The sequence below is a fragment of the Ailuropoda melanoleuca genome, chromosome 6 (assembly GCF_002007445.2).
Source record: "Ailuropoda melanoleuca isolate Jingjing chromosome 6, ASM200744v2, whole genome shotgun sequence".
Classification (NCBI taxonomy): Eukaryota; Metazoa; Chordata; class Mammalia; order Carnivora; family Ursidae; genus Ailuropoda; species Ailuropoda melanoleuca.
In genome coordinates, this window is record NC_048223.1 from 8,426,978 (window position 1) to 8,443,048 (window position 16,071).

The following is a 16,071-nucleotide window of genomic DNA, read 5'->3' on the forward strand; positions in this document are numbered from 1 at the left end:
CTTTTCCTTATTTCTACCATTTGAAGTTTACAAGTGAAGATGTGTGTGGCCGCTTCCAAATCCTACACATTGGAGGCTCCTTTGCAGCCGAGGGAGGAGCTAGGGGTGTGTTGCACACGGCTCAGGATGGATGGACTTTTGTCTGCAGGGGTGTGCACATTATATTCCTGTGACCTACAGGCCCAAGTGGAGGCCTTCGTCATAGAGGCCCTAACGAACCTTCCTAAGGACAGCTGTCTCCTGGCCCTTCCTCTCCCTTTTTCACAGGCGCTGGACTCTAGCTGAGACCTGTGGTTGGTTCTCTGTTCCTGCATCTAGACACAGCCTGTGGGCTCCTTTCTCCGGTAGCTCTTTCTGCTGGGGAAAAGAACCCTTGCCGTGTGTGTGTGTGTGTGTGTGTGTGTGTGTGTGTGTGTTGTCCCATTTCTGTTCTGAAATGCTTAGGAAAGGGTCTGAGCAGCAGAGATGCATTTTCATTTCAAGATAAAAACGAACAGACGTTAAAGCCGACACGTTTCTTTCACCTGGGATTAATACACGCTGTCTGCATTTTGGCTCTTCTCATGTCTGTTGTCCTCTTTTCCTTCATCTGTTGACGGTTGAGCTTCACCTTGACGGATCTCGACAGTGAATCTGGTAAAAGCGGCCTCAGAGCAGCACAGGACTAGGGTCATTAACAGATGAGGACCCCCTGTCCTCAGTCAGGACGCTGCCCAGAACCTAGAGGATGGAGCAGGTGGGCTTATCAAGGCCCCTGCAACTGCTCTGTGCTTAGGGGCACCTTTTACTGGTTATAGATGGGAAGGGGCCGCTATCCAACAACCCCATTCCTGTTCCTTTTCTGCCCCTCTATGGACTTCTACTCCTTCTCGCTCTGATTTTATGAAGTATCCAACCTACATGGTAAGAGAAAAGACGGTGGAATCGTTTTCTATTGAAGCATCTTAATTTTTCACATCCTGTCCATTTGCTGAGGTCAGGTGATCTCTGGTATCCTGTTTAATTCACCATTTATCAAGCCCGTGCTGTCGGCTAGGTGCTGTGCTAGGCACCCACGGTGGTGGGATAGGTGAGTGACTCTTGTCTTGACGAGGGAGCCTGTGACAGCAAAGGTGGCAGGAGCTGAGGGGCCATATAGCCTCACACAGCCATGTTTTCTGGGGCCTGGTCAGGGTCCCCAGCGGGTACCTGAGCACTGTGGTTCCATTTCATTCAATGGACAGTTCTCGTGGAGTGGGACTCTGGAGATGTGTCACCTCCACGGTCCAGAAGTAGCAGCTCGCTCTATGGCCCAGAATAGGAGGGACTAGCTGATGTTGGGACACAGTTCTCCCTGTTTCGGATAAATGCAAATGGCTGGTATAACCTGCACAGTGATTTACCTTGTGAGTGTCCTCTGTGTCCAGTCTTCCCGATAAACGTCCCTCATACTCACTCTCTCTGCCTGGTGTCCTGGCTGGATTGGAGCTCCAGACCCTTCTGACTGGACACAGATCTAAGCTTGCCAATGAGAACAGAGCCGATCCTGGTCCCAGAACTACCTGAGGCCTCTCCACCCACGTCTTGCCGTCCCATTCCTTGTCCTTTTGTCCCATGGGGGCTTTGTAATAAGTGACTTCAGGGAAACAAAATTGTCTTAAGGTCTTGGGAGAGAGATGTTGCATCAGAGAATTCACGAAGAGAGGCCAGGCTGTAAAGAAAGTTCTTCTGGACCTAAGTGACATGAACATGAAGAGACTTTCCTTTCCCCTCTTGGGTCTGCTCTCTCCCGTGTCTCACAAACAACTGGCAAGCTCTGTTGGTTCTTTTTAGCATAATCTAATGTGTTAGATGGTTGTTCTTGATATGGTCACTGTGCCCTCAGGGGATTGGTTGGCCATTTAATCAGAAGACCTTTCCATAAACTGGGCTGGAGAAATGGAGGTATCCTTTAGGGCATTTGGGGGAGGACTTAGCAAGGACAGGGCTGATAGGACCAGGAATGTGCCTCTGGTCAAGAGGGAACTGGGTTCTTAGGAACTGAACAGCTGGCATGAGCTCTCCCAGGCCATGTGTCTGGGTCCCCTTCCAGCCCACTCCTCCTCTGTCCTTCCACCCCAAGGCCCAGCGGCCCAGTTTTCTGACTCCCAGGAGCCTTGACGTCAGGACAGATTCTGTGCCACAGGTAGGTGGAAGTGACTGATAGAGTGCCAACTGGCTTCTCCCGAAAGGTTGTAGACCTTTGCAGAGTTTAAGCCATGAATCAAAACCCTAAGTCAATACTTGGCAGACCTCAGGCTTCTGGGAGGTAGGGGAAAGGGAATTGGTGGAGATGGGTACCTTTGCAGGTCTTAGAGGTTCAAAGGCCAACACAGATTCTGCCTGGAGAGAATGCTGCAGGTTTGATTTGGGTTTTGTTTTCTACTTTTAGTAACATCCAGAATGAACTACTGCCCTTCCAAGAAAAGCCGTTCATCCTCCATCCAGTTTTGTGTTTGGATTGTGACACTGCATGACCCCGTCGTCTTACAGACGGAGCAGCACTGCAGTAAAGCTGGCAGTGTCCTTAAATGACCCCACTCTGCTCTCTGTAGGCCCTGCTGGCTCACGGCATAGATGCTGTGTGGGGACCAGCTGCCCTGGTGATGTAGGGACACCGCTAGAGTTTAACCATTTCCCCTCAAATAGGGCCCTTCAGCAGGCTTCTCATCAGTGGGAATCTGGAAGGCAGCCTCCCTGGGGATGGGCGGCCTCACTACAGCCTCCCCCGGATGGGGTCTCTCTCTAGGATGAAAAGGGCCAGGCCAGCAGGAGGTGGAGGAGTGGAGTTGGGACTCGGCCCAAGTTTCCTTGAAATCACTGCTTCAGGAGTATGGACTAGAGTCTGGAGGCCCTGGAGGGCTCATGGGGAGCTCTGCTTTGACTCCCTGTCTTCTACGCTAGTAACTGACTCTCTTATCCTGTTTATCATCTCCTCCCAGCGCTAGTGAAAGTCACTGTCGTCCTCTGCATCAGTGGTTTTCAAACCTTAGAGTGCATCAGGGTCAGAGAGCCTTCAAACATCCACTGCTGGGCCCCACCCCTGGTTTCTGATGCTGTAGCTCTTGGCTGGATCCCAAGAATTTGCATTTCTTACTCATCCCCAGGTGATGCTCTGGTCCAGGGATATACCTTGAGAACCTCTGCTCTTCAGTGTCCTGTGGCCGCTTAGCAGGTCCTACAAAGTCAGGCCCTTCTTCCCTCGTCAGCTCTGACTTCAGGCCTCAGGGGGGCTCCTTCACATCAGGCTTTTCATGCCTTTGGAACTTGGCACACACCAGCCCCTGTACCTGGCTTACTTTCCAGGTCTGACTGCCTGCTGTTCATGCCGAAGAACTTCCTTTGGCCTAGTTTCAGCCATCAGCCATGTGATATCCACCTTGTGAGCAGAGTGACTGGCTTTTATCCATAAGTGATCTGGGTTGGGCTGGGGCAGAATTAGAAACATCTCCATTGGCCTTGGCAATGTGTGTGAGGACTCCTAGAATCACACCTGCCTTCTAACTTAGGGTGGAGAACTACCAAAGCAAGTTACCCACCTCCCCCAACTCCAAACTTCTATCCGCACCAGTACTAACTGCTCTCAGCCTTCAACACCATAGAGGAAGCATGCCAACAGCTCATGAGACCGGGAGACCTGCCTGGGCAGGGCCATACCTCATTCATCCCCCATTCCCGCGTTTCTGGCACTGGGCCTGGCACATCATGGGCACTCAGCAAGGAGTTGCTGAATTACATTGAATGTAGCTGCAAACACAGAATCCCATATGTTCACTAATGGCATCCAGGGAATGTTTGATTGCTTTCTGGGGTACCTTCTTGTGTCTCTTTGTGTCATCTTGGGAGAGAGTCAAATTTCACTTCTAGTCCCTAGCCCTTGTAAAGCCAACTCTCCTTTGTAGTTGGTGCCAGAAAGAAAACTAGAGCAAGATCTATGAAGTAGGTACAGAATAAATTTATAAAATAGAATAAATAAAGGCAGAGAAATGAAGGTGCTGGAGTAGACTTCAAAACTTTCACTGTTCATTTCCTTTGTCTACAGCTGGGCAGCAGAAAGTGATTACATAAAAGTTAAATTGTGCCAAGGGCTTCGGCTTGTCAGCCTCGATAAAAGTCTGATGCAGACAGAGGATCCTGTGCCGTCCATGGCCCTCCAGAGTATTTTGCAGGGGCTTTGGGGATCCCACAAAGGCCTGAGAATGATCTTACCTGAAAATCATCTACTTTTCACTTGTAAATTCTTTCAAAGGATTAAACTCACTCCCTCACTTTTTTTGTAAAACTGATTTGGTTAATTTCAATGAGCGGATGGTTAAGGAAAAGTCCTCTTTTCTTCCGCTTGCTAATATTGAATCATAGAGCCACGAAGACTGCTAATTTTGAAATGTGCTGGGTAGGGCTCTCTACTGATTATGTTGCTATTGATTCAAACAGTCAAAAGTCTTTAGGATCATTTTTAGAGCAATGGCATGAGTAGGGCTGAAATGGAAATCCGTCTGAGATAATGAACACTTCTGCTTAGAAATCATTATGGGCTGAGTTGTGCTGGGAAGGCGCTGTGCCTGGGAGATGGCCCTGAGCTCAAGGGGGTTAGTGCTCAGTAGTCAGTTCTCGTAGCCAGGGCTTGGAGTTCTTGATGAATGCCTGCGTTCAAGTCAATTTGACCAGTAACAGGTGTTTTTTGTTGTCATTTTCTCACTGGGACGTGGACATTTAAAAGCACTTAATTAAGGGCTACAGAGTTGTTGTTCATTTTGGTGGCAAAGGCCCCTGGGTAGTTGAAGGAAGGGTCAAAGATAGCAATCTACTTTCCCTTGGTAAATGGGAAGGCTACTTTCCTTGAACATATGGTAAAGGTGTGCAGACTATGACCCCCAGGCCAAATCTGGCAGGCTGGTGGGTTTTGTATGGCCCATGGGCTCAGAAGAGTTTTTCAATTTTTAAATGGTCAAAAAGTAAAAAATCAAAAAAGAGTGATAAAATTTCACGATATGTGAAAATATGAATTCAAATTGCTTTTTTAGTATTCATAAATAATTTTTTTGGAACATAGCCATATCCATTCATTTATGTATTGTCTGTGGCTTGTTTCATGCTACAGTGGCAGAGCTGAATACTTGCAACAGAAACCATATGCCCTTCAAAGCCCCAAATATTTACTCTCTGGCTCTTTATAGATAAAGTTTGCTGACATCTGCTGTATGTACAGGCATGGAGAACATTGCCTCCCGCCAGGAGCTCTCTCCCTGGAGGGTCTGTGTCGACAAGGTACAGCTCTTGCTACCTGCAGAGATGCGTGGTCTAAACCCTGCTTGATAGGATGATTGAGAACATGCAAGAAAGTGGTAATGAAATAAGATCCCACTCAAGTCACATTTTTGTTACCTACATAAATCTGGGCCTTGGTCAGATTTAAGGCATTTGATTAACTTACTAGAATATACTTTTGGTATTCTTTAAGACAGGTGACCAACTAGTTGATTGCTTTACTCCATCGGGCCTCTCATTCTGTACTGGCCTTTTCCATTTCAACCTCGTCTTCCTCTTCCTCCCTGTCATCCGAATCACTTGAGAGGTTTCAGCCGATCTGTTTTCCAGCTCCAGAGAGCAGAATCTGGTCATCCTCTTGGCAAGATCAGCAATGATCTGGCCTGTGGCCAAACTGGTCAGCTGTTCTTCTGGGGTATGAGCCTGCACCTGCTGCTTCTGACGTCTGGATGAGAGGCTGCCCGGCGTCTGGGCCGTCTGGGAGTTCTGGTTCCCGGATATCAGCATATGGAGCCTGGAAAACGCTGGGCTGGTTGATGACATTTTTCACTCCTCATTAGAATACCTGGTGGACGGCAAGTTACATTGCTCTCCACTCACCCGAATAGTCCCTGAAGCTTCTGCTGCTTTCACATAACCACTCCTTCTTGTTGAGTAGGGTGTTGGGAACATGATAAACGCCCATCCACCCAGCAGCATTATTTCAATCGCCTCGTCTTTGGAGCTGACACGCAGTCTGACTTTGAGCAACGTGAGCTGATGGAGAGGGTCCTGACTTGTTGTTCCCACTGTTTTTCAACATCAGTCTAGTCACAAATGATTGAACTCTGCATCCTTAGCCAAGTGCCACTTCTATCTGATCTCCCAATACCCTCCCCAGATTATGCTCCGGACAGCCCACTCCACCATGAGTAAGCGATGCAGCCACTGGAGACAATCGGAGAGCACGAGGAACCCCTTCCCACCGCAGCCAAACCAAAAGGACTCTGCAGGGTGCTCTCATGAAAACCAGACTTGCAATATTTTACACGGAAATTCAGTTGAAAAAGAATTGGTTGTGATGAGTACTGGGTGTCGTACGTGATGAATCACTGAATTCTCCTGAAACTAATATTATACTATACGTTAAGTTACTAGAATTTAAAAACTTGAAACATTAAAAAAATTCTTAGGAATAACAACAAAAAATTGGTTTTAAACCATAAATTTGGTTTTTACTGCCATAATTTTGGGAGAATTCTGTTAGCTCCTAAATGCCTAACCAGAGAATCTTTTTATTTAACAGAGGGAATGGTGGGGACCTAAGCAGTGTTAGAGATTTTCTCCTTGTAGACGTGCAGACACAGACTAATAGAAAAGGGCGTTTCGGTTGGGAGAATTCACCAAAGTGTCTATTTCCATTCAATGAATATAAAATCCCAAACTCCTGCCTGCATTTTTCCCTAAGACGTGAAAAATAAGAGTACTGACTGAGTTTGTGATTGTGTGCCTCTTCCTCCTGCGACTTCTCTCCCTGCTCTATGTCTGTTTTGTATAATTTCTATGCCTGTTGGTTCCCCCTCTGCAACTATTATATCCTGGGAGGGGAGGCGCTCCTCTGACCCAGCTTTGGCATTTCGTAGGGCTGTTGGTTGAGTGCCTAGCACATAGTAGGTCCTCAGCAATGCCAGTGAGCTGTATAAATATGAATATAAGTAGAAGTGGGGTGGTGGGCACTGGACCAAAAGGGGAAGGTGGGAAGTCTGGTCTTGTCTCTAGCTCTGACTCTGAGCAAGGTGCTGAAACTCTGAAGCTCGGTTTACTCGAAATATGCCTGACAGTAGATGTCCCAGCTCCCTGACGGAATTATGGTGAGGCTCAAGGAGGGAACAGATACGCAAAAACCACTTTCGGTGGTGGAAAAAGCTGCATCAGGTAGTCTGCTTGAATCAGAAGGTTGCAGGGGCCAGTCATGGATCCAAGCTGGGTGGAGGTCAAACTAGAGGACATGGATGATGGACCCCCTTAAGCTCTGTTTTGGTGACATGGTGAGTAGAATGAACAGATTCTCAACTTTCTTTTGAATCTGAATGCCACTGTGACTAGGGGCCAGCTCTGTGACTATGCCAGTATGGAATGGGCCAGGGTGGGGGATGGGTGGGAGGATAGGGACAGATTGTACAGACTGAGACCTTTAAAGCCAGAGACCTTTAAAACAAAGACAGTCTCAGAGCCTTGCGCAAGTCCTAGAATGGCCCTGTTTTTGCCTGCTATTCTCTTGGTCACAAAAGAGCACAGACAAGTTACTATAGCAACAGTTCTCCTCACGTCCATGTTAGGATGGAGGTGGAAAAGATTTTCTTATTAAAACAAGAAGAAAGAAATTAGGTTTTCAGATATATTTGCCCTCCACCCGAAGCATTACTCCTTTTATGAGAAGAATAAAGGAGCAGCTGTTACTCTCAATCACAGATAGGCTCCTAACTCCTAGCATTCAAAGCTCCAAACTTTCATATTAGGTTTGGCGCAGTTCATGATAGTCCTAATATATCTGAGAGGGATGCATTTTCTCAAGACGCAAAACAGTGTGAAACAGGTGACGAGGGACCCTAAGACTAAATGCTGAGAGGCTTGCCAATCTCCGGCTGGCCTCTGGCTGGGAAGACCCCCCCCCCAGATCTGTGCCCGCCGTGATGCCCAGCTGCTCGTCCTATCAGCCCTTCCTTCTGGTCCCTGGCTGCAGGCTTGTCATGCTGTCGCCTGGGGCAGTGCCTCTGTGGAATGCTTCCTGGCTCCTGTGATATCATGTGGTGGCAGCCCCTAGCAGGGCAGCCAAGGCAGGCTGACAGAGAACTCTGACTGGGGACCAGGCCCTGCTGTGGCCAAGGACCTCTCCTTGGTTTTGGACTTTTCACCTAAGCTTATGTGGCGTCGGAAAAGACAAAGGGAAAGGCTTTCCAAACTGGGGAGAGCGTATGGGTGCATGTGCGCGCATGTGTGTGAACCTTTCCCTATACATTAATTCTGCCTCACCAAGGCCTTTCCTTTAGGAACGGAGACCTCTTGTGTGCGAAGTGTGACCATCTTGCCCGCGTGAAGCCACCTGAGGCGTCAGGTAAGGAGAACCTGCTGCTGTGTGTGGAAGTGGAGACAAGGCAGGTGCACGCACAACAAGCTGGAGCCCAAGGGCCCTGGGCACAGGGAGTCCAGGGGAGGTGAGTGACATAACGGCGGACTTTCTCCCCTGCAGAGAAGAGCGTAGGCAGAACTCTGCCGACTGGCTGACAGGATGCTGGGTGAGCCTAGGGCAGACATGGGAGGCTACAGGAGAAAGTCCCCCCGGAAGTCCCCACTAAAGATGACCCTGGGAGTCTTGGACCCTCCCCAGGGCTGAGACACAGGGAATGCCCAAGGCATAAAGGGTGGCTTCCAGGACGCTGGGGAAGGCCTGCCCAGACCTGTCAGGAATCAGAGGCGACTTGTGATAGACTTGGGCATACATCGGGTGGGGCTTACAAAAGGGACATGTGGGTGGGCGCAGGCAGCAGGGTGCTAGTAGGGCAGGGCCGAGTCGTCCCACTCCAGCTGGGTGTGCCTGGCTCCGTTGTGCCCGTGCCTGCCCTTGCTCATCCCTTCCTCCTCCTCCTCCTCTTCGCTGTCCTCCGACTCACTGCTGCTGGAGCTCACGTCTTCCTCTACTGCCTCCTCCTCCTCCTCCGTGTCCTCGTCCCCACGCCCTGGTTCTTCATGTTTCTGGATGGGGGGGAGAGAAGGGACATGCTCATCAGGGGCTGAGCAAGAACCACTTTGGAACTTACATGTTTCTCCCTCCACTGAGGGAACATTTCGGGCCCCTTGAACTCCTTTCACTTCCTGCTAAACCCGTGGCCCTGGGGACAGGCCTCCTGGATGGGAGGTCCTCCGGTGAAACGCAAATCAGAGGGCTAAGGACCAAGAAGAAATAGTGAATTCCAAGACCTGGACCCAAGGTAAATTGTGGGTTTTAAACACAGGACATCGAAGCCAATCCCTTCCACCACTGGAAACCTTTCAGGCCAGGGTTTGCTTTCTGGCATTTCTGGAGCCTGTCTGTATGGAGCTTTCCAAGTCTTAAGTGTTAGCTTAAATGCTATGCTCTCACTGAGAAGCATACAGCCCGTTTTCAAGTGAAATCATATTCTTGGGAGCGGAAGGTCTTCTAAGCCAAGACTCAGGTGTGCTGCTCCTCGGAAATATTCCTTCGGGAAGGAAAGTTCATGGTCCTCCTTTTCCATGCCTCCCCTCACTGGCTGAGACTCGTGTCCTCAAACTCAACCCCACTGTTTTCTAGTTCCATTTCTGCCCCTCCCCTCCCCCCCACCCCACTCCCACCAGCTTTTTGGTGATTCTAGCAAGATCTTAGTTCTGGATTTATGTTTTGAGTTGATGAAACAGCCATAAATGATGTATGCCCTTGCATGCTTGCATTTCCTCCTTGGAGGGGCTCTTTTTCTACCTTGCCTGTGCCCCCCCCCATCCTAACCCATTCTTCAAGGCCTCCCTTAGGCTAACCACCTCCAAGAAATGTTTCCTGAACACTCCAGCCTTGATGGCTCTCCCTACTCATGCTTCACGGACCATTGGCATCAGCAGGTTAGCACTCGGTAAGAACACTCGTGCCCAGTACTCAGATTGCTCCAGGCATAGGGGCTCGTTTCCCATAGCCCGGCTCTCTGAGGGTGGAAAGGCTGGTGTCCCCACCGTGGCATGCTCAGCGAGAACCTGAGCTACATCGGCACGCTGGCTGTGATACCAACTCACGGGGACCTTGGGGACCACACTGGGAGAATCTTCATTCCTTAGTCCACCACCAAGGACCCCTGGGCAGCCCAAAGGGCACTCTGATATTCGTATGTCCGGAGCTGGGGCCTTAGACCCTCATGGGTGGATGCTGGAGGTTGCTGGCTAACTGAAATGATTCGACTTTAGGATCCAGCCACCTTGAGTTGACTATTGGCACTGCCTTACCAGCTTTGTCAGTTTGAGCACTTTGACTTTCTTCTCTGAGCTGGTTCCCACCTTGAGAAGTGGGGATGAGAACTTCTACTTGACAGGGGGTTGGGAAGATAAAATGGGGTGGTGTATACAGAGCGCCCTGTGCAGTGTCCGGCATGATGGGGGCTCAGTGAATGGCAGGTATTGCTGTTGCCTTTAAGTGAGCTCTGCAGGCAGCATGGAGCAGAGCCATCTAATTTACATTGCTAATCAAAGATTCAATACTGAGTCTTTAAGTGTTAGTCAGCTCTGAGTTCAATACTATGGGGGAGGCAAGGGATAGATACCACATGGCTGCTTGCCTTAAGAAATGTCTGGTTGGTTGTAGGGTGAGAGCAATTCACATATTTTTAATCCGTGAATGCAGCTGGGGGGAAAGTATGGTCCATGCAGGTTGAGGGGGCTGAAGGTGCTCAGAGAAGGCAAGGGTCAGTGGGGCTGGGTTAGTTGAGGCAGGGCTTCTAGCACAGGAAAGATGGAGCTGGGGGGAGGGGAAGCCTCCTGCCCCAAGATCCCAGCCCCTGCATGAGGATCACCTCCATGGGGTTGACGGTGATAGTGAGCGCAGAGTCGTCCCAATCCATCTCAGCCTCCTTGGCAGCCTCCGTCTCCTGGGTGAAGTGCTGGTGGGCGATCCGGACCCGGTACACGCCCATGGCCACGACAAACACCAGCATGCACACGGAGATGATGATGACCACTGTGGCGATGCTTGGGACTACTGGAACCAGGAAGGAATCCACACAACGTCGTGAATGGAAGGACCAGCTCAGTTTGGGGATGGAGTGTGAATGAAACACCCATGTAGGTTAAAATCTGCCCTACCACTTCTCAGCTGTAAAACTCTGAGCCAGCACCTTACCCTGTCTGGGCTTCATTTTCTTCATCTCTGTAATGGATTTAATAATTCTTATCGCATGGCGTACTTGTGAGGAATAAATCAAATAATTGATGTATGTTCTCTTCTATCTTTTGCTTTTCCCCTCAAAGTCTAGGGCAGCTTCCACTGAGAGCCAGGCACGGTGGAATTTAGGGGCAGAACAATGCCCACCAGACAGTAATGCAAATGGCAAGACGAACTGAAGTAAGTGTGGGAGACTGCAATGTGGTGTGCACGTGTGGGAGAGCGAGAACGCATATGAAGGGGTACAGGGAAAGCTTCACACAGGATGTGGCTCTGAGTGAGGCCTCAAAGGACTTGGAAGATTTACCCTAACACTCCGTACTAACCTCTGCTATGGTATATTGTAACTTCTTCCCTGACTAGCCCCTGAGGCTGTGAGCACCTCAGAGCCGGGGTCCGCAGCTTTCCCATTCCTGGGTCCCTCCTGCAGTTCTGGGCGCCTGTGGCTGCTGCACCATACCTGTTAGTGGATGGTCTTGAGTCACGGGAACCGCCTGATTTCCTGCGGTCCTTCCTCCCAGGCCACCTACCTGAACTGCGCTGGATGCTACTGTGGGACTCAGGGTGGTGGACAGATTGCAGGAAGGGAGGCTGCACAATGAGGTGGTTGACATGCTCCTTGTCTGAGACTCTGGCCTCATGGAGGACGCTGACCTAGGAAGAGCAGGGAGAGGTGCTGCTGACCGGGAGTGGCAGGTGGACCCAAATGAATGAGGAACAGGTGGGTAACTCTGCAATTCCCTAACGATGGCAGGACCCACTCACTTCCAGGTTGAACTCATTGCTGGTATAACGTCCGTTGAGTTCTGAGCACTTGATTCTGAACCGCCGGGCCTCGAGGGAACCTGGATGCCAGTTGCGGTAGCGCATGTGATGCAGCACCTGCTCGTAGCGGCTCATGGAGCCCACACCTGTGCCAAGAGACCACACCTGTCATAAGGCGGCAGAAGACGGGGGATACAGATTGTGGCTGCTGGGACTTGTGGTTCTCCTGAGTCTGGCCAGGGTAAGAGCTTGAGATGTTTAGGGGCAGACAATGCATGGATACAGGAGTTCTAAGGAGCCAATTAAACTGACCCATAGGATTTCCGGATACATTAGGCTCTGACCAGAATGGCCTCAGCCTGTCAAATGCTACGATATTTGCTGAGGTCAAACATTAGAAAGCATGCACCTACTTTCTACAGAAGAGATCCTCGAGCTGCTGGAGTAGCTCACTGAAGGAGGGGCTAGAAGTCCGTGCTCTGAGGTCAAGGGTCCCTACCTGAACCCCCCTCCACAGGTGACAGCACCATCACACTCAGGACTCCAGCATGAGGTACTCTGAGAAGAGAGCACTAGGTTAAGGGGCTGAGTGTGGTCTTACCATAGATAGAGTAGCCTGCTGTGGAATTGGTGGCATCCAGGTGTCGCTGATGGAGCTCACTGTGGTTGAGCTCCAAGCACTCCTGTCTTGGGTCCAGGTCCCCTCCGAGCACCAAAATATCACAGAAATCTAAGTTATGAAGCATTTCTTCTAAGACTGCTGATTTGGGGGCTGAGGGAAGATAGATATAGGGGAAACACAGGCATGAGGACAACTCAGCAGGCTTGCATGTCATCTTCCACCCCAGGGTCAGAATGGGTCAGGAGAAGAGGCTGTGCCATCCCAACCACCACTTCCATGGCTCAGACTAGTGCCATGGATTTGTGTGAAGAGCGTGAATGTAATAGTCAAAAGATGTGAGTTTGAATACCAGCTGAGACACTTACAGTGTTAGAGAAACTACCTACCTCTCGATTTCCTCATATGTAAAGAGGACTAGGGTCTTAAGAGGATTGAAGACAGTGTCTGCACCTAGTAGGTGCTCAATAAGCAATAGTTCTCCTTTGGGGCCAGAGACGAATGTCCTTCTACCATGCTCTCCTACCATGCTCTGACCATCATGTGGTCATGGTGTATCTGTCACCCCCGGCAGACCCTGAGTTTTTCAAGGGCAGAAGCACTGTTTTTTAATTAAAAAAAAATTTTTTTTTATGACCAACTCCTCAGTATCTAACCCAGGGGCTCATATGGAGCATATTGCTACATATTGCTCAAATAGAGACGCATCATTAATATAATTAAATGATTACGTAAACTGGTTGGTTGGCAATCTTTCGGTCAGTCTAGCAATCCTGGCCTGATTTTATGACCCCAAATTTCCCAAAGGGACGTCTGAGTATTTGAATGCTGGACACGTTGGCAGTCCTAACTTAAAAGGGATTGGGACTTCTGGGGAAGATGGCAGAGTAGGAGGGCCCTAAGTTTATCTCATCCCACGGATACACCTAGATAATACCACATCGGGATAAATCAGAAAACAACCTGAAGACTGGCAGAACAAACTCCACAGCTAAATGTAGGGAAGAGGCTACATGAAAGAGGGTAGGAAGGGCAGAGACACAGTCAGGAGCCAAATGGGTCTGCGGGAAGGAGGGATGCCACAGACGTGGAAAGGGGAAAAACACAGACCCTCATACCAGACACCCCAGGCCCAGGAAAGATGAATTCCCATAATATTTGGCTTTGAAAGCCAGCCGGTTCTAATTTCATGATTTGTTACAAGCAGTAGGGCTTAACACCTGCAACATTAAAAATCAGTGGGCTTGGCTCGGGGAGAGGAAACTCAGTCCCTGCCCTTACAGAGATAGCACAACAGCCGGTGGAGATAAAGCATAGAAGCAACAGTTTGAAAAATGCCTCGGGTGTATGGGAGGGAGGTTTACTAATCTCAGAACATGTGCTGAAGGGACAGATCATTGGGAGACTCTTCCAGGAACAAAGGAGCGTGTGGGCACCATTTCCCTCCCCTGATCTCCAGCCTAGACACACAGACACCCGAGGGAACCAGCACAGTGCCAACATATGCTATCTAACTTGTGATTAGGTTCTCCTGCAGACATGCCCCCTCTGGCCAGGCCTCCACTCCAGGTTCCCTCCCACAGCAGACCTGCACAAACCTTCCTCAAACCAAGTGCCCTGCACCAGGTTCTCCTGCTGATCAGCCCCCTCCTGTGACCTTGGCCAGAGCCTATCCAAAGTGGTGCCACAAGCCTTGCACTGTGTGAGCTGCCCTGAGAGGGACCAGCACCAGTGCAAAGTGATGCCTGCCCTGGGGAGAGGGGAAGACAACCATGCATACCAAACCGTAGCCCCAGCAGTAGGCTGGGGGCAGACATCTGGTCTGACTCCAGGCCCCACCCACCAACAAAAGCTTCTTAAGGAACAAAGCAGGGAAAGTACGGTTTGATGTTACTGCATCTCTGCCAAATGCCTGATCTGACTCATCTCAAGTCCAAGGCAGGACCAGACTGGCTAATACCACAGGGACCAAACCCTGCTCACAATAGGCAAAGAAAGCCATTGCAGACCACTGGGCTGAGGGCAAAAGCAGTTCATCCACAGCAGGTCACACACAACACACACACACGGGAGATACTCCTGAAGTGCCAGATCTGGTGAACAGGGGACACTGCAGGGCACTACAGGGCATCTTCATTAGGTCACTACTTTCAAGAGCAAGAGACCTTCCTGATTTTCCCAACACACAGAAACAGAGGGTTAGACAAAATGAGGGGAGAGAGGAATATGTCCCAAATGAAAGAACAGAACAAAATCACAGCAAGAGACCTAAACAAAAAGGAAAAGTAATATCCCTGATAGAGAATTTAAAGTAATGGTCATAAAGATATTCCGTGGACTGGTGAAAAGAGTGGAGGACCTCAGTGAGACCTTCAGCAAAGAGACAGAAAACAACCAACCAATCAGAAATGAAGAACTCAATAAATGAAATTAAAAAATACACTAGAGGGAATACATAGGCTAGAGAAAGCAGAACGGATCAGCGACCTGGAGGACAAAGTAATGGAAAGCAATCAACCTGAACAGAGGGGGAGAAAAAAAATGAAAAGAGACTTAGGGAACTCAGTGTCATCATCAGACATAACATTTGCATTATAGGGAGCCAGAAAGAGGAGGGAAAAAGGGTACAGAAAATTTACTTGAAGAAATTACAGCTGAAAACTCCCTAAATCTGGGGAAGAAAACAGAAATCCAGACCCAGGAGGTACAGAGGGACCCCAGCAAGATCAACCCAAGGAGGTGCCCACCAAGACACATAATAATTGAAATGGCAAAGAACAGCGATAGAATTTTATTTAAGATTTTATTTATTTGAGAGAGAGAGAGTGACTGAGCCCATAAACAGGGAGAGTGACAGGTAGAAGGAGAAGCAGGCTTCCCACTAAGCAGGGAGCCCAATGTGGGGTTCCATCCCAGGACCATGGGATCATGACCTGAGCGGAAGACAGACATTTAACAAAATGAGCCACCCAGGCTTTTTTTAGAGAGCACATGAGCAGCAGGGGAAGGAGAGAGGGAGACAGAATCTTAAGCAGGTTCCATGCTCAATGCAGAGCCCAATATGGGCTTGATTTCACTACCCTGAGATCAGGACCTGAGCTGAAATCAGGAGTCAGACGCTTAACTGACTGAGCCACCCAGGCACCGCAAAGAGATAATGTTAAAAACAGCAAAAGAAAAGAAAACAGTTACATATAAGGAAAACCCATAAGGCTATCAGCTAATTTTTTAGTAGAAAGGTTGTAGGCCAGAAGGGAGGGGCATAATATATTCAAAGTGCTGAAAGGAAAAAATCTGCAGCCAAGAATATTCTATCCAGCAAGGCTATAACTCAGAATAGAAGGAGAGGTAAAGAGTTTCCCAGAAAAACAAAAGTTAAAGGAATTTATGACAACTAAACCAGCCCTAAAAGAATTGTTAAAGGGGTTTTGCTGAGTGCAAAGAAAAGACCATAAGGAGTAAGAAAAGTAAGAAGCACAAAAGC

At 49.2% G+C, this 16,071-nt stretch overlaps 1 protein-coding gene across 1 annotated transcript in view; it reads right to left on the bottom strand.

Annotated features, from left to right (window-relative positions):
• Window positions 1–381: 381 nt before the first annotated feature.
• The window catches only part of CLSTN2 (calsyntenin 2), a 642,616-nt gene continuing 626,926 nt past the window's right edge, over window positions 382–16,071 (bottom strand). Inside the window, exons 13-17 of the mRNA XM_034661817.1 lie at window positions 12,570–12,740; window positions 11,969–12,114; window positions 11,734–11,857; window positions 10,836–11,020; window positions 382–9,018 (exon numbers count right to left, since the gene is read on the bottom strand). Coding sequence (XP_034517708.1) covers window positions 8,818–9,018; window positions 10,836–11,020; window positions 11,734–11,857; window positions 11,969–12,114; window positions 12,570–12,740 — 827 coding nt within the window. The 3' untranslated portion in view covers window positions 382–8,817. The remainder of the gene's footprint in view (window positions 9,019–10,835; window positions 11,021–11,733; window positions 11,858–11,968; window positions 12,115–12,569; window positions 12,741–16,071) is intronic.